The sequence below is a fragment of the Ovis aries genome, chromosome 8 (assembly GCF_016772045.2).
Source record: "Ovis aries strain OAR_USU_Benz2616 breed Rambouillet chromosome 8, ARS-UI_Ramb_v3.0, whole genome shotgun sequence".
In the NCBI taxonomy this organism is placed as follows: Eukaryota; Metazoa; Chordata; class Mammalia; order Artiodactyla; family Bovidae; genus Ovis; species Ovis aries.
Window position 1 is genome coordinate 26,166,246 of NC_056061.1, and position 18,155 is coordinate 26,184,400.

Here is an 18,155-nt window from a genome sequence, read left to right on the forward strand (position 1 = left end):
TTCCGTCCATGGAATTCTCCAGGCAAGATTACTGGAGTGGGTAGCCATTCCCTTCTCCAGGGGATCTTCCAGACCCAGGGAGTGAACCCGTACCTCCTGCATTGCAAGCAAATTCTTTATTGTCTGAGCCACCAGGGAAGCCCAAATGTTATCTATTATGAGCTTAAAGTCCTGTCTTTTTATCTGAATGCCTAAACATCAAACCTTCTATGTCACCCATTATATTACTTTGTTTTGTTGGTGGTCTTGTCTGATCTGAACATAAGAATTATCTTCCCCATTATACAGTCCTTAAACTCAGAAATCAAATCCTGCTCCCCTCTTTGACCCCAAGCACAGGCCCTTACAAATGCCAGCTGGCTGAACTGCTTATTGACAAAAACTCTGCAGAAAAAAAAAAAAAAAAAACACCAAACCTTTGTCCTTCTGGCTCAGAAAAAAAATGAAGGCAGAAAGATAGCTCACTGGTATTACCCACAGTCATTAAAGGCTTTCTGTCCCTCTAGGGTTTGCCTTTATGCAACATGAACATTTACTGTGAATGTATTCCTTTCCAGGGACCAGCTGTATAACCAGGCACCTAATAGAGGTGGTGCTCCTGAGGGGTCCTTGGATTGTCCTGCAGAGTTGAGGCCACAGGATCCCCAGGCTCCATCGCCAGCTGCTGTCCCTAGACCCCCGAGTCACCCTCTAGCCAGAGGAACTCTGAAAACAAGCAATTTGCCAGAAGAATTGCGTAAGTTGTTTGCAATGTTGTTTTTTCCTTCTTCTTGGTCACGTCTTACACTTGGAGAGTACTTGATGATTCTTCATCTATAATCTTGGATATTTCTCACATACTACACAGTGAAATGAAATGTCCTCTTTTGCTTTTCGTTTAAAAACTAACCAGGATTTTGTGTGTGTTTGTAGTGATTCTGACACTACCTGCAATACTCCCAAAGTGCTTACCACTAGATTTTCTGCAACTGTACTCCAACAACAAATAACCCCCATGCTTTCTCCCTCTTCTAAATGATTCTCTTGAGTGGACTTGTCCCTGGATAAATTGAGTGGATGTCCATGTGGTATTGGCCAGGGACCTAGTGTCTCACCATAAATTAGCAGCAGCCTTCAAGAACGAGGTCATTTCCTGTAGGAATGAGCAATCGTGTTTGGAAAAACCAGTCTCACATTCTCCATACTGCTGTACAACCAAATGCAAACTAAGCCTTTTATTTAAAGAAACATTCGACTAAGTGTCAGGTGATGATGCTTTTTCCACATTTTGCAGCCAGAACCAGAAATGTTGAAATATCACCAAAATGTTCTCATATGAAGGTCAGTCAGGACAGTAAGTTCCAGAAATCTTAAGAAAACAGTCACCCGTTATGAAATTGTTATATTCTGTTGTGCTTGCCATAATTCTAATAAGCCCTTTACAAATCTAGGCACTGCTTTGAACTAGACTTAAAATTAAGCCCTTTGCATTTGTTAATTCCAACCGGGGAATCAATGTTCTTTAGTAATTTAAGGCTCTGAAAGATTTCTATGACAATTGTTTTTTATTTAAAAAATTTTGTTTTAATCTTAAAATATTATACATTTAAATTTTGAGCATTTCTGGAGAATGGATACTGTTGAGATATAGTCTGGATATCAGTGTATAGAGCATATTAATTTTACCATAACCTATAAAGGGAGTCCTAAAATTCATACAGAGGAATTGGTTGAATAGTATGTGTCGAGAAGAAAATATATTGAGTGCCATCAATATGCCTGGCTGCTTAAATGAGTTGATATGACCACTGAACATCCTCTCATTTGAGAGAGGTGCTTCAAAAACAAGAGCCTAGGTCCCCTGGAGGAGGGAATGGCTACTCCCTCCAGTACTCTTACCTGGAGAATTCCATGAGTACAGGAGCCTGGTGTGCTACAGTGCATGGGGTCGCAAAGAGTTGGACACTACTGAGCAACTAACACTTTCAAGCGTAGTAAGTGGGTTCTCTCCAACTCGGCCCCACTGTCTTCTCCACCTTCTGCCCCAGAGCTTCCTGAGATGTAGCCAGCTGATTTCAGACTAAATGCCAACAGAGAGAGATTATTCATCTACTACGTTAACACGCTAGCCAGATAATTTACCCAAGACATTAGCCTGGGAAAACACTGGTTCTCATCCTGACTGGGTTAAGCTTGTGGGCACAATGCCATCTGCTGCTCTAGACTGACTCACAGACAAGTAAGGGAGTCAGTGATGCTGGACTGCCCAGAGGCAGGGTCTCTGCTTCAAGCTACTGAAGTTCTTAATAACATTTCTGAGCTGCCCTTTAGTCTACTTTAACTTCCTGGCCAGTCCCTGACCAATAAGTAGTGAGGGGAAGGAGGCAGTGGAGAAGCACTTTCTCCCTCCCCTCACTTGCTCTCATCAAGTTCAGGGTAGCAGAAAGCATCACATCATGAGATCAAAAGAGGACACGGCTGGGTGGCCTCTTAGCAGGGCTCAACTTCCAGGCCTGCTGTGAGAGTATTTTCTTGGGCACAGTGCCAAGTGTGTCTCATATACCCGGGGTGGCCTAACCTTAAGGCCCTGCAGGTTCTGGATGATGGATTTTTTTTTGTTGTTAATGCATCATATGGTTTTCCAGAAGACCTTCTCTGCTTGTCTCAGCTTGCCAGCACTCTCTCTGATGCACCCTGAGCAGTCTGCACACCCTGGGACGGACCCCCTGCCTCTTTGGGCCTGCAGATCTATGTCTTGAGGACAGTTCACCCTGCTGCAGCTATAAGCCCTTAGACCACCCCCCCCTCATTCTGAGGAGTCCCTTCACTTTTCTAGAAGGCCGAAAGACACTGCATACGATTTGCAAGTGTTGTTTAGAGTGGAATGATTTGACTAGTTTCTAATAATTGACAAAAATCTCTCTTTAGGGAAAGTCTTTATCACTTATTCTATGGACACAGCCATGGAGGTGGTAAAATTCGTGAACTTTTTGTTGGTAAACGGCTTCCAAACTGCGGTAAGTATTTTATCCAAAGAAAAGAACAAACAATTAAAGTGAGTATAATGAAAACAAAAAAACAAGAGAAACGTGTCAAAAGTTGTTGATGGCTTAAACTCTATTATTTGATTTATGTGATCATAACCTAAATGCTTATGGATTTAGGTAACTGTTTTCTAGAATTCAAACTATCCAAACTCTCCAGCATGTTTTTCCTGCATGCCTTTTGAGTGACCCCAAGTGCCTCTGAGGACTTCCCTGGTGGCTCAGACAGCAAAGAATCTGCCTGCAGTGCAGGAGGCCAGGGTTCAATCCCTGGGTTGAGAGGATCCCCCGGAGGAGGGAACGGCAACCCACTCCAGTATTCTTGCCTGGAGAATCCCATGGACAGAGAAGCCTGGTGGGCTACAGTCCATGGGGTCACACGGAGTTGGACACAACAGAAGCAATTAAACAGCAGCAACAAACAAGTGCCTCTGAACAGCTAGCACGGTGTTAACGCCCAGCACGCATGCAGCTGGTGCCCAGCCTAAAGGAAAGCCGGCTCTCACTGCACTTGGCACCTTTGCCCTTCCTCACCAATCATGCCCACTTTGATTGTGCTTCTTGTGGTGCAAGAGGCTTACCAGGTCACCTGCTCATTTGACAAGATCCTTTCATTCTGCATTGGGTTGCACGGTTTGCAATGGAGGCCCGGCAGCCTGGGGCCCCCCACCCCACTGTGCACAGCTGGCAGTCCACACTTTGCTGCCGCAGCACCAACAATTCTGAACAGGGAGCCAGGTTCTGCAACCCAGGGCCGGGTTCTCAGTTTGGTCTAGGCTAGTTCAGGAAGGTAGACACCCCAGCCCTGCAGTCCACTGTGATCTTAGGCCAAGAAATTTCAGGAAGCACACACTCTTCAAGTGCCCTGCAGTGCCTTGGAAAAGCACAGCTTACACCCATGTAAGTCTTCCTTAAGATAAATAGAATACCGCAGGAGGCTACTTGGAGGACTGGCTTTCCTCAAACACTGATATCACTTCTCTTCCTTCCCCGAGGCCTCCTCTGGGTATTTAGTAACAGCGGATTCTAAAGAGTAGTGAAAAATTAAGGGAAATATCTATGAATACAAATGTTGAAGAATAAAGAAAGAATACTTAGTAACTAAATGTCCATTTTAAGGATTATTTAGCATTTCTAACAGAAGTTTTATTCAAACATTTCTTTAGTCTGTAATTATTTTTAAATGGAAGTATATGAAAATTTTTACAAGTATACACTCTACACCCCAACTTCATGACCATATAGATATATGAATATATAGAGATCAACATTTCAATTTCTCGTTTCTGGGATAAGAAACACTGGGGCAAGTCATATAAAATCAAATTACAGGACATAAGGCCAACATTGTAGAAAAGATCTTACTTTTAGTCCTTTCCACATAAGCATACTGATTGCCCCCAGAGAAGAGGACGGGTTTTTGTGAACTTAACAATTAGGGGCTGCTTAGGCCCCATTTAAATTTGTCCCTAAACCCTAATCCTCATCATTATGAAGTGAAAAGTGAAAGTGTGAGTTGTTCAGTCATGTCGGACTCTTTGTGACCCTGTGGACTATAACCCACCTAGCTCCTCTGGGAATGGAATTTTCCAGGCAAGAATACTGGAGTGGGCTGCCATTTCCTTCTCCAGGGGATCTTCCCAACCCAGGGATCGAATCCAGGTCTCCTGCATTACAGGTGGATTCTTTACCATCCAAGCCACCAGGGAAGTTCTTAAAGCTTGTGGTAAAATCCCAGAGCCTCATCCTGGATAGCTAAGTTATTGTATCTATACATCAAAATCCCCTTAGTGGATAAAAATTAATTTAATGGGTAATTTAATAAATGGATCATTTTCAAAGTTCTAGGTGAGTCACAGGAAACCCATAGAGAATGAGGAGTGCAATATCCCAGGACTAGCAAAAGCAAGGAGAGTCTACCACCCCGAGGCCTAAAGAGGCAAGGAAACAGTGACTCCTACAACCTAAAGGGGGCGCTATATTGGTTTACTGGGTCTGCCACCTAGTACCACAGGCTGCTGCTGCTGCTGCTAAGTCGCTTCAGTCGTGTCCGACTCTGGGCGACCCCATAGACGGCATCCCCCGGGTTCCCCCGTCCCTGGGATTCTCCAGGCAAGAACACTGGAATGGGTTGCCATTTCCTTCTCCAATGCGTAAAAGTGAAAAGTGAAAGTGAAGTTGCTCAGTCGTATCCGACTCTGAGCAACCCGGTGGACTGCAGCCTGCCAGGCTCCTCCGTCCATGGGATTTTCCAGGCAAGAGTACTGGAGTGGGGTGCCGTTAGGGAGCTTAAACGGTCCTTTATTTCCTCAGTTGTGGAGGCTCATAGTATAAGATCAAGGTTTCAGCAGGGTCGGTTTCATTCTGAAATCTCTCCCTTGCCTTGCAGAGGACCATCTTCTCCCTCTGTCTTCCCCTGGTCTTTCCTTTGGTCTTTCTTTATAGTCTCCTCTTATAAGGACACCGGTCATACTGCATCAGGGCCCACCTACGAGACCCCTTTTATTTTAATCACCTTTTAAAAGCCCTATATCCAAATACAGTCATAGTCTGGGACACAGGGGGTTAAGACACATACTGAAACATGAATTTGGAGGGACACAATTCAGCTCGTAACAGGAGCTGGGTGGAAAAGTTGGCCTGACAGAAGCTGTATATTTTAGTAGATGTCTGGAGAGATCAGTGGAAGACCTCCAGCACATTGTTCCTTCCAGAATGCCTACCTCCATAGCAAGGAAGGATTGAGGTGCTGGGATAATAATAAGAATGACCATTTATTGAGGACTTACTTTATGCCTGGCATTATGATGTGCCTTTTCCACTCTAACTCATTATAATCCTCACAAGCTCTCTAGGAAGTAGGTTTATTAACCACATACTAAGATGAAAATAGTAAGACTTAGAGAACTTCAGGAACATTTTCAAAGCCTCCCAAGTGGAAAGAGGAAAGCCACGCTGCCGGTCTCTTGTCAGCCCTGACATACATTGCTTCTCTCTCATAAAACAGAAATGGATAACTGATACAATCTCAGAGAACTGCAAAGCCTCTCTCGAGGTTACCTAATGTAGTCATTGGCCATTGAACATTTTAAAGCAGGAATCATCCAAACCAAAAGGAAAGCCATTCCATCTTTTATGTTCCTTCAGTCTGAAAACACATATTCTAAATTCATATTCTATACTGTATATATCTGAGTTTGGTGTAGAGCAGGATCTTGTTCCATAGGAAGCTTAGAACCCGGCTCAAGAGATAAGCCAGACATCCATGAGACATTCAGTACATGAAAGAATGCCATAATAATGTGCTTGTTGTCCAGTACCATCAGTAGTCACAGCGGGGTAGAGTTCATTAAGGGGAGGAGGAGAAAGGCAGTGAGTGGGGAGGATTCACACAGCAGGGGGGCTTGCACTGTGCTTTTATGGTGCAGGGAGCGCAAATGTGGAGAGTAGAGTAGATAGGACATGTGTGGGGGAAAGAGGTGGCGCTGGATCATGGATGGCATGGAAAGCTTGCTGAATGGCTGGAACTTGACTGGCCCTAAACGGCAGCATGACACTGAGGACAATGGACGTGGGAGCAGTGTGGCTGAATCAAATCACCCCTCTTCACGTACCCTCTCCCTGCATCACCCATCCCTGTACATAATCCATCTTCCAATCAAGAGCGCCTTGTGCAGACACACACTCCTCTCTGGCTGCAGGACAAGCCTGAGCCCAAGAAAGGTCTTGTTTAGGCTTCTGTAAAATGGAAAATAACTGGTTTTTCTCCCCTTCAAAAATTTGATATTTAATACCAGTCTTTTCAAGGCCCAAGAGTTCTACTTCTCAACTTTCATCATAAACCTTTCCCCCACTATCTCAGTAATTGTTTTTGTGACTGTTTCTTGGATTTGCTTCAAGTTTCACACAATCCTTTTTAAATATATAGGTCAAAACTGGATATAATACCATAGTAATGACTGGCTAATGCAAGCAAAGTACCATATTGTATCTCAGTACTTGCATACAACACATCCATTAAAATCCTCCAGAATCATGTTTGCCTTCAAATTACAGATATACATATATATATATATATGCATATGTTTTGTGTATATATATAATGCATATGTTGCTGGCTTACATCCAACTTGGTGGTCTACTATGTCCCTCAAAATTTTAAAACATAATTACAAATATTAGATACTCAAATGCCTACTAATCTTGAAATAAACATTTTAAGAAAATTACATCTTGATTTTTAGACTTTCAGGCTCTTCTTTGCAAAAAAGCATTAGTGACTTTTTCAGCCTTAAATGTATACAGCCTCTTGCGCTTTCTCTTGCTTTGCATCTAGACAAAGCTTCTCATTATGAGCCACTTTCCACATCTTTTTTTCTTGTAGATTGACATATTTGAAGATAGAATCCGAGGCATTGATATCATTAAGTGGATGGAACGCTACCTTAGGGATGTAAGTACATTCCAAAATTCTGAGCTTGTTTGCTGGTGAGAAAGACAATTAGCTTGTGGAGTTATTTTATGAAAGAAGCACTGGCATACCCACCAAGGCCAAAGCTGACCAAGTCCCAACAAAGCTTCCCTTGTTGGCAGCCGTGCAAAGACTTGGAAAGGAAGGATGGGGTCACCCTCCTGGACATGCACAGGCAGGAAATAACTGTCGAACCAGACACAGGTGGTTGATAATAATCAGAGCAAACAATTTTTTGACCAGAATAGGAAAGGAGGAAATGAAGGCGGGGAGTAGGGAGGGAGCAGCAGAATTCAATTTAATCTGAGGCCAGCACCAAGTGTTCTGCAGGATCAGCCAGCCTGAAGAGGCTTCCTGGGCAGCCTCACAGGCAGGGCAGCACGCCGCCCACCCCCCACCCCAGACGCCCCCTCACAGCCTTGTGATTTGTTTTTCACGGACAGAATCTATACCGGCCACTGGGACACGTTGTGCTTTAACAAGATAGAAATTGATTGCCGCCAGCCTGTCCGCGTCAGCCAGTGGGGGACGGAGTCTGAGCTGGCTGGGGTTTTGAGGCTTTTCCTTTTGTCTGAAGCCTGATGTTTGCTTTGTGCTGAAGGGTCTGCTCCTCCCGACTGGGCTAAGCGTCAGCGGCAAGCAGGGCAGTCAAGGGTGCAGTAACTGACAGCTTAGATCCCGCTGCCGGAGGGAGGCATAGCCTCTCTGCCACAATGCAGACTTACTTAGTCATTCTGGGTTTCATTAGACCTTTATTAGCGATGGTTGTGGAAGATGGTGGGCAGAACCGCGTCCATTTAGGAGAGGCTCTTGTGTTTGAAGGGAGCTGGGGAGGGAGACAGGGCAGTGGGGAGTGGGGAAAGGGGTGGGGAGCCAGGAGTCTGCCTGAGTTGGGGCCTCGCCTTTCACTTTCCATGGATGGGGGCTGGCCCTCCACCCTGCAGTATATATCAGAAGATGCTCACAGTCTTGCTGGCCAGTTTCCAGCCTGCCTTCCCCAAAAGGACCACACGCCACACTTCCATAAACATGCTTTCTCCCTCTCATTAACAGAAGACAGTGATGATAATCGTAGCAATCAGCCCCAAATACAAACAGGATGTGGAAGGCGCTGAGTCGCAGCTGGACGAGGATGAACATGGCTTACATACTAAGTACATTCATCGAATGGTGAGTGATGAAACCACAGTACCTTGCCAGCCCTTGGAGTCGGGCTTCTGCTTCTGTGAAAGCCTGTCCTTCACTGGATACCCACTGAGGTTGGGGGCTGATGGTTGAAGAATGAGGCAGGAGAGGCCGGTGTTGGTTCTGGCTCCATCTACCTTGGGGACCTGGGGTAAGTCCCCATGCCTCTGGGACTCCCTGTTCCTTCTCAGTAACAGGGAGATTAATCTGTGATCTCTAAGTTTCAAGATTCGGGAAAGCAGAACTCTGCTGGTTTAATTGTTTACCCACAGATGTGAAGTCCTGGGAGGACAGGAGACAGGGCTGTGAAGAGAGCAGACTCCCTGCATCTGTCCAGTTCTGTCCTCTGCCTTTTCAGAGAGCCAGAGTAGCACATCTGAGAAGACACACAGTGTCAGATAGCCCGTGTTCAAATCTGGCTTCCTCCTGTATAGGGTGTATGACCATGGAAAGTGAAAGTGTGAGTCACTCCATCGTATCTAACTCTTTGTAACCCAACGGACGGTAGCCTGCCAGGCTCCTCTGTCCATGGAATTCTCCAGGCAAGAATACTGGAGTGGGTTGCCATTTTCCTCTCCAGGGGATCTTCCTGACCCAGAGATCAAACCCAGGTCTCCTGAATTGCAGGAAGATTCTTTACCATTAAACCTCTTTGTGCTTCCATGTCACTATTCAAAAAATGGGTCACTAAAGAGGAGAGTGAAAAAGTTGACTTAAAGCTCAACATTTAGAAAACTAAAATCATGGCATCTGGTCCCATCACTTCATGGGAAATAGATGGGGAAACAGTGGAAACAGTGTCGGACTTTATTTTCTAGGGCTCCAAAATCACTGCAGATGGTGACTGCAGCCATGAAATTGAAAGACACTTACTCTTTGGAAGGAAAGTTATGACCAACCTAGATAGCATATTGAAAAGCAGAGATATTACTTTGCCAACAAAGGTCCATCTAGTCAAGGCTATGGTTTTCAGTGGTCATGTATGGATGTGAGAGTTGGACTATGAGGAAAGCTGAGCACCGAAGAATTGATGCTTTTGAGCTGTGGTGTTGGAGAAGACTCTTGAGAGTCCCTTGGACTGCAAGGAGATCCAACCAGTCCATCCTAAAGGAGACCAGTCCTGGGTGTTCATTGGAGGGACTGATGCTGAAGCTGAAACTCCAATACTTTGGCCACCTCATGCGAAGAGTTGACTCACTGGAAAAGACCCTGATGCTGGGAGAGATTGGGGGCAGGAGGAGAAGGGGACGAAGAGGATGAGATGGCTGGACGGCATCACTGACTCGATGGACGCGAGTTTGAGTGAACTCCGGGAGTTGGTGATGGACAGGGAGGCCTGGCGTGCTGTGATTCATGGGGTCTCAAAGAGTTAGACACGGCTGAGCGACTAAACTGAACTGAACTGAACAGTGTTGTTGTGAAGATTAGGTGAAATAAAGTCTGTAGAGCATAAGGCCTAGATCAGATGCTCAGTCAAGGGAAGGGATGGTTCTAGGTCATGATAGATAGGCAACACCTGAACTCTGGGGGCCTGGTCAAACTAAAACCAGCAGAGAAACCTTACAGGAAGTTAGACTTAGCATCTGACAGAACATTCTGGCTGAAAATATCATCCAGTTTTGAAATGGACTGTGTTATGGGCAAGCAGCCTCCCTGCTTTCTGTGATCATACTGACCTTTGAGGAGACGGCGCCTGCTTGACTGGGATACCAGACTAGGCTTATGACGGTCACGTTCTCCTGTGAAGCCGCCCTTGTGCCCATACCTGCTGGGCACCTCCTCGAGAGCTGTCTGCCTTTTTCAGGCTTGTTTACCAAGGATTCTGAGACTTAAAAAGGCTCGAAACTCACTGGACTAGAACTTGTAAGCTCCATTTCAGCTTGAACATTCCATAAGGTGGGGAAGGCCCCTGGAATGGACATAAAAGGTCCCTGATAAAGACAGGAAGATGGGGCAGGAAGCAGAAGTGGCTCAGGTGGAATAAGTAAGCAGCACAGGGCACCAAGGGATCAGGAGGGGCAAGGACACGCAGCTTTACCTCAAGGGAAGTGGACTGAAATCCAATGCCTCAGGAGGAGCATAGGAGAAAGGCAGGCTGGATGCGTGGATATCCCCATCTGGTTCTTCAGAGTCTCCGGTTCCTCTTCTACCAAGTGCTGACCCCTTACTTGAGCTCACAATCAAGCCAAAGTAAAAGCCAAGTCAAGGTGGGGAGGTCAAAGAGTGAGGCCAAGGAGTAAGATGAGTATCCCTCTTATTTCATACTTACCCAGCCTGGCAGCCCCTGGGGGGAGCCCAGAAAGGGGTACTGTTTCTGCCCTAAAAGGTCACAGCTGGCTCTAGGTGCTGTTCCCCTTCACTGTCTGCCAAAGCACTTCATGGCCCCAAAGCCCTCCATCTCTAGGAACTGCCAGTCCCCAGGCCGTCAGCTCGTGTGTGTGTGTGTGTGTGTGTGTGTGTGTGTTGAGGGCCCCAGGTCGCTGCCAGTTCCCCAGGAAACCTGTCAAGCTCTGCTGGTGTGTGGTGTCGCCTGGCAGTAACAGGCAGCTGAACCTCGGAGCTTGTCTGACAGCGCCCAGCCGTGAACCAGACTGTCTCCAAACTCCGTTTCTTGCAACAACAGTGTCTCAGGCCCTTCCTCATCGATGGAGGGATCAAAGAGGCCAGATAGGAAAGTGCCTTTCTGCCCAGCTGGCTGACCTCCTGGTCCCCTCCAAGCAGAAGAAAACTCCAGGGCAGAGGGGTCAAACAGAAAGCCTGGAATAACTGCATTCTAGGGCCAACAGCTTTCCAGAAGGTCTATCTCTGGAAACATGAGAGAGAATGAAAAAGCGCTGTCGCTGGGCTAGCCTAGTAGATAAGCAAACTTTTACAGGATGCCGTGTCCTGGGAGTCAGAGACTGATCCAGTTCTTCACGTTTATCTTAGAAGTGCTATGCCCTTCCTCTCGCCTGTTTGTACTCGTGTGGTTGGTGCTTTTAAGTACACCACTCCAGCGCCCTTTTAAAATAGGCTTTTGGCGTTATCTTCTGATTTTTAACAGGAGGTGATTCTGAGAAAACACCTCCTGGAAGATTTGTGTGTGTGTGTGTTTATGAGGGGGTTTCTATGGTGATTTCAGTCGTTACCACTGTCACTTTCCTCTCGGTTTTGTTTTTACTCCCATGCATGGTGAAGATTTCTCAGTTATAAAATTCAGTTGGAAGATGAGATAGTTGGGAACACATAATTCCTCATGTCCTTTGTCATCAGATGACTGAAAGCTTTGTGCTGGTCACAGGATTCGGAAGACTCTAACTCCTCTCATGCTGAAATTTCTGGTTTTGATCGAGTTCTTGGCAGCTAGATCTTTTGGGGGCTGCCGCTATGTCAGAGTGGTGTGGGGAACCTAAGGCTTGGCAGATGGAGCTCATCTTATTGACCTCCAGCTTCGCTTCCCTCACCCTCCCCGGCCCCCCTGCATTCCTAACCAGTCCCAGCCCCCAAACATTCCTTCACACCTCCAGACATTTGCTCATATACTATTTCCTTTGCTGAGGCCGTCCTTCCCCCACCTCCCTCCATTTTCCCTACCTGAGCAAATTCTTTTCTTTTAGTATCCAAATGACACCTCCCTTGTAACTCCTTCAGACCACTGATGGAGAAAAGGATGCCCCATTGGGCTACCGCAGCAATTTGTTCATTCTTTTCACACTGCACTGTGGTCGGTAATTTTCTTTCTATCTGCTCAGTAAGCTGCTGGCTTTATAGCTGTGGTACCTGGTAAACTGGTCCTCAGAAAACAAAAAGGAGGGAGAATCCTGATTTGTAGCATTTGTCCATTTCCATGGTACAAATATGCTCACAGGACTGACTTCACTGAACACAGACTTGGGAAGACATGCACACGAGGCTTCTGTGAACTGCTGTGCGGCGGCTCAGCACACCTTGGAAAGTATCCTAGTCCTTGAAACCCCAAGTCTAACACAGAGCTTGACTCTTAATAGGCTTTCAATACGTGATTGACGAATGAGCAAAAGGCATGGATGTGTGATGGACAGCTTAAAATTAGGAGTGTGCGGCACTGACGGGAAGCAGAACAGAAATCCTTCGTGGGCTTGCATGATTGTGAGAACCATTAATTCCTCATCCTCAGTCCTGAAATTAAACCTTCAAGTGTGTTCTGTTCCAGATGCAGATTGAGTTCATCAAACAAGGAAGCATGAACTTCAGATTCATCCCTGTGCTCTTCCCAAATGCTAAGAAGGTAAATGAACAAACGAGTCTTTAAGTCCAGCTTTGGTTTAAAATCTCCAGGATTTTAAGTGGGAAACCTTGTCAGCTCTTTATCAATCCTTAGCAGTGTTGCCAGGAAGATCAACAAGTTGTAGCACTCGGTGCAAAAGCCTGAATCAGGAAGATTTTAAAGCTTTATCTGATAGACCATCGCTGTCCTAATTGTTCAAACAGCCATTACACACAAAGAAGTAGTTTGTGTTTTTAGCCAATGAGACAAAAAGAGGCTGTTCATCTGATACTTCTTATCTCTTGTACATAAAAGTCAAGATGTGAGCATTTTTGGCTGGCTGTTGCAAGGAAATGTTTTGTTGAACATAGCTCAGTGCTCAAAGCTGTAGAATACAGGAATTAAACCTACACAGTTACCAAAGGGAACTTTGCTGTGGCTCATAGGAGGGATTGTGTTCACTAGAAGGGCAGGCCAGCGAATTTGGAGAACAGGGACGAAAATCATCTGAGAGCCTGTGCCAGGCTTGGAGAAGTGATGGCAGCTGTGCAGTGAAGGTCTTGGGAGCAAATCCCAGCACCCTGAGCTCAGGCCCAGCCCTGCCCTGGAGTATCCCTGGATGTCAGCACTGCATTGAGACTTCTGCCCTGAATGAAGGAGGGTCCAGTTTATGGGACCAGGACCCCTGGGCTGGCCCAGTTCACAGCCTGCCCAGCAGCGTGCCTTCTGTCCCTTGCCCAGCCTCTGACTGCTCTCATTGCACGATCTCCTTGCTCGCTGTGCTGTGTCCACTTCGATTCTGTACCAGCCATCCTCTGCTCTGCCATCAAAGAGGAGCATCCGAAATGTAGATCTGATCTATCTGTCTCCAGCTTAGAAGTGTCGTGGTGGGTTTCCTACCGACTACAGATCGCACTCATCTTCCTTGTGTGGCATACGAGGCCCTTGAGGAGAGGGCTCTGCCTGCCTGCTCAGCTTCCTGCCTTGCCACTGTGCACATGAATGACACTGTGCTCTGGTCCCTGTGGACCGTTTCAGGTGTCCTGCCGCATGCCACCCTCTTCCTCTGTCTTTGTGCTTGTGTCCCGGCTGCTTGCAGTGCCCTTCCCCCGCTTGCCTGTCTGGTGAGCTCTCAGCCCTCTAGCACCCAGTCTCTTAGCCTTTCCTGACTGCTTCCCCTTCATGCCCCACATATTGAATAGTCCCTCTCTTGAGAGTACCTGGAGTCAACAACGGTATGTGGCTGGGGGTGGGAGTGTTGGGAGTAATTGTTTAGAATTACTGGAGCATGGCGACAGAAAACAAGCAGACCCACTTTTAGTTGGTTTTGTTAATGTTTTTTAAACTTCTTCAAACAATCCTCTTATTACCCACACTCAGGGCAGACTGCTCCCGTCTACCTGTCCCCCTGGCATGCTACTGCCTGGAGAAGTTACATTTTGACTCCATCATAAGACTATGAACCCCTCAAGGCAGTAACTGTCTTTTTTTTTTTTTTTTAATATATTTGTTTGTTTGGCTGCACTGGGTCTTAGTTGTGGCGTCAGTAGTTACCCTACGGCATGTGAGATCTTAGTTCTCTGACCAGGGGTCAAAGCTGGCTCCACAAAGTTTCCTCACTCTACTTTTAACATCTTTACTTGTTTTCTCGGTGAGACCTTTCCCTGTGTGTGTTCAATCTCTCAGTTGCATCCAACTCTTTGCGACCCTTGGACACCAGGGGAGCCTGGCGGGCTACAGTCCGTGGGTCTCAAAGAACTGTACACAACTGAGCGACTGAAAACATACAAGGAAAGGTCTCACTGAGAAAACAAGATGTAGAAAAGCAGAGTGAGGAAGCTTTGTGGAGATCTTTCCCTAGTGCCCTCCTTAAAACCGCAGATGTTTCCTCCCTGCCCAGCACTCCCCACCTGTTTATCTCTGTTTTATTTTTCTCCACGGCCTCCGTTGCCGTCAAACACACTGCACCTCTGCATCCTCTGTCTGCCCCCCTGCATCCTCTGTCTGCCCCCAACAGAATGTCCGCTCCCTGAGGGCAGTCTGAAACTGCGCTCTCTTCGATCCTTGGCTGACAGGTTCGGCTTTTGCCGGATCGCTGGGATCTGTGGTGGGGGAACCTCCTTCTTCTGCGGGTCAGACCTGGGGCTGGAGTGAAAGGATAATGAGTTGGATGAATGCCCACAGCCTTGGCACACTTCTGCCGGAGCCACTGGGGAATTCACGTGGCTCTGTGTGACCTCTGTCCTACCCCTTTCAGGGGAGGGTGCTGAAAAGCATGCTGAAAGGCGAAGGGCAGGTAGCCTGGGAGACTGATGGGACATGCCGTGCACACGTGCTCACTGTAATGAGCTACACAGCTGGCACCCGGAGCCAAGAGCATTTCACACGCAAACCCCTTCCGAAAGCAAAACAGCACAGCCCCCAGGAGAGTTCAGCAGGAGATGCCTGTGAAGGGAAAACCGCGTGTGTTGGGGAACTGAGCCCGGGGTCTGGAATCCAGGTTTTTCTCTGAAGACTTTTGCTTGTTGTTCTCTCCTTGCCCTAGGAGCATGTGCCCACCTGGCTGCAGAACACTCACATCTACAGCTGGCCCAAGAATAAAAAGAACATCCTTCTGCGGCTGCTCAGAGAGGAGGAGTACGTGGCCCCTCCCCGAGGGCCTCTGCCCACCCTTCAGGTGGTCCCCTTGTGACCCCGCACCCCCACCCCCAGATTACAGCTCTTGTGGCTGAGGCCAGCTGGCAGCACTCAGGGCTGTTGTTTTCCCGTCCCTCGAGGGGCCTTCCAACCCCCAGGAAACCTGTTCTGCAGGGGCCGCTTCCTCCTGAGAACTTGAAGGACCTTGTCTTTGAGATGGAGGCCGTGACTGTTCTGCATTCCCTGCTTCTTAAACCCACTGCCGTGCACGTTCCCCCAACACTCTGAGTATCCAGAATGGGCCCTCAGCACCTAGCGGGTAGACAATACAAGTGACGTTACTGTAAACACCAGTGACCACAAACACTCTCCGCTTAGGGCAACATTTCTGAGTTCGCCAGATGCGGTGTGTCCTCAGACCAAACTGATTCATGTACAAATAATAAAAGGTTTACTCTTTTGTAAAACTGTGTTTTCACTTATCTCAAAGGAGATAGATATATTAATTTTTATGGGCAGTTGCTTCCAGGGACATCAATAAATCTACTTCAGTATAACATTAGACCAATGTAACAGACTGCTTTGAATTAAAAGATGAAGGCCAGATAGTTAAGCATCCCCTTTTAACTTCATCTTGAAAGTTTTATTCCTTTAGTAGAACTTAATAACAATACAACTTTGTACCACATACTACCATGATCCTAAGTAAAATTATAGCTCTTAGGGCCTGGGCTACATATATCAAAATGTCTGTGAATTGTATGAAGAGACGGGGGGACATACAGTGCAGGCTAGAATTGTGGATTGGGAGACCTGAGTTATAGTCTTGGGTCTGCCACTAACTAGCTATGGTTTCATGCCACATGGCCTGAGGGACGGTGCCCTGTTCAGGGTCAAACCTGTGCCCTCACAATGAAAAGTGCCAAATCCGAACCACTAGGCCACCCGGGATCTCCCCTGACACTAACGAGCTGCATGATCTTAAGCAAGTCCTTTCACTTTTCTGAAAAACCAGAGATTCATTTCTATAATTATGTGGACAAAAATATTCCTAATGATCCTACAAGGTTTACAGCCTAGAACCTAAGTCATAAATACTCTTGAGGAGTAACTGAGTTTTCATTTTCATAATAATCTCCTAACAGACTGAAATTACATTTTCTCAACCGGGATATTTTCTTCTTCTTTTTAAAATACCTTCAACAGTACCTTCACATGAATAATATCTTGCTCATCTGGTCTCCACAGAAAGCATACAGAAGCATACCCACATATGAAATATATATGTACATATATGTATGTGTATGAATATATATAGTATACATAGTCTACTACATAGAACAAGGTGAAATTAATCATGGTCCAAGAGAATAAGCTGATATGAAGACTTTTGGCAGGGCTGAGAGCCATTGCTTCCTCTTCTCTGTCTATCTAACCTCTTTGTTGCTGTTATTTAGTCACTTAACCATGTCCAACTCTTCACAACCCATGGACTGCAGCACACCAGGCTTCCCTGTCCTTCACCATCTTCCGGAGTTTGCTCAAACTCATGTTCCTTGAATCGATGATGCCATCCAACCATTTCATCCTCTGTCATTCCCTTCTCTTCTTGCCTTCAGTCTTTCCCAGCATCAGTGTCTTTTCCAATGAGTTGGCTCTTCGCATCAGTGGCCAAAGTATTGGAGCTTCAGCTTCAGCACCAGTCCTTCCAATGAATATTCAGGGTTGATTTCCTTTAGGACTGACTGATTTGATCTCCTTGCAGTCCTAACCTCTCAAACAAGGCTAAATTGTATTACAATATAGGTCAACCTTTATATGTCACCATGAAAGTGAAAGTCACTCAGTCGTGTCCAACTCTTTGCAACCCCATGGACTATATACAGTCCATGGTATTCTCTAGGCCAGAATACTAGAGTGGGTAGCCTTTCCCTTCTCCAGGGAATCTTCTCAATCCAGGGATCAAACCCACATCTCCCATATTACAGGTGTATTCTTTACTAGTTGAGCCACAAGGGAAGCCCTAGAACACCAGAGTGGATAGCCTCGCCCTTCTGCATCAGATCTTCCCGACCCAGGAATAAAACCAGAGTCTCTTGCATTGTAGGCAGATTCTTTACAACTAAGCTGTCAGTGAAGCCCATATGTCACTCAGTAAAGAAAAATACTTATCAATTAGAAGTAAGGAATTTTGCTGATGAATTGCAAAGAACACTAGTTTTCTTTACATTATAACCTAGATGTCTACTGTGTACAGTGAATGGTTTTTAAACTAGGAAAAGAAAAGCTCATATACTGGAAGTCCTCTTTCCTAAGACTCTCTGATGAGTACCTTTAGCATCATAGCATTTGAGACCTGATAAAACTGATGTGCTTGTTTAATTAACTCAAATTGCCTGGAAAACACCCCACACACAAACATTAAATCTTCTCTCTCTCCTTTTATTATCTTTTTTTGGAGGTGACAGCATCATCAAGGATTCTACACACAGTTGTAAAAAAAAAAAAAAAGGCATCAGCAAGGATTACTCTGAAATGTTTCTAGTTTGCGGAGGTTTAATAATGTGATGTTATTACCTTTCCCTCTCCTTGGAGACCTGTCCTGAGCCCTCAG

General features: G+C 46.1%; 1 protein-coding gene across 6 annotated transcripts in view; it reads left to right on the forward strand.

The window, feature by feature from the left end:
• Positions 1-16,008, forward strand: part of TRAF3IP2 (TRAF3 interacting protein 2) — a 46,471-nt gene extending 30,463 nt beyond the window's left edge. For 4 of the 6 annotated variants that reach the window (XM_042253312.2, XM_060419494.1, XM_004011198.6 and 1 more), the window contains exons 4-9: positions 558-736; positions 2,908-2,996; positions 7,408-7,476; positions 8,548-8,664; positions 12,851-12,925; positions 15,450-16,008. In XM_042253312.2, coding sequence (XP_042109246.2) covers positions 558-736; positions 2,908-2,996; positions 7,408-7,476; positions 8,548-8,664; positions 12,851-12,925; positions 15,450-15,596 — 676 coding nt within the window. In that variant the 3' untranslated portion in view covers positions 15,597-16,008. Of the gene's footprint in view, positions 1-557; positions 737-2,907; positions 2,997-7,407; positions 7,477-8,547; positions 8,665-9,497 lie in introns of all 6 variants that reach the window. The other 2 variants (XM_060419492.1, XM_060419491.1) reach the window with 2 other exon arrangements.
• The last annotated feature ends 2,147 nt before the right edge of the window (positions 16,009-18,155 follow it).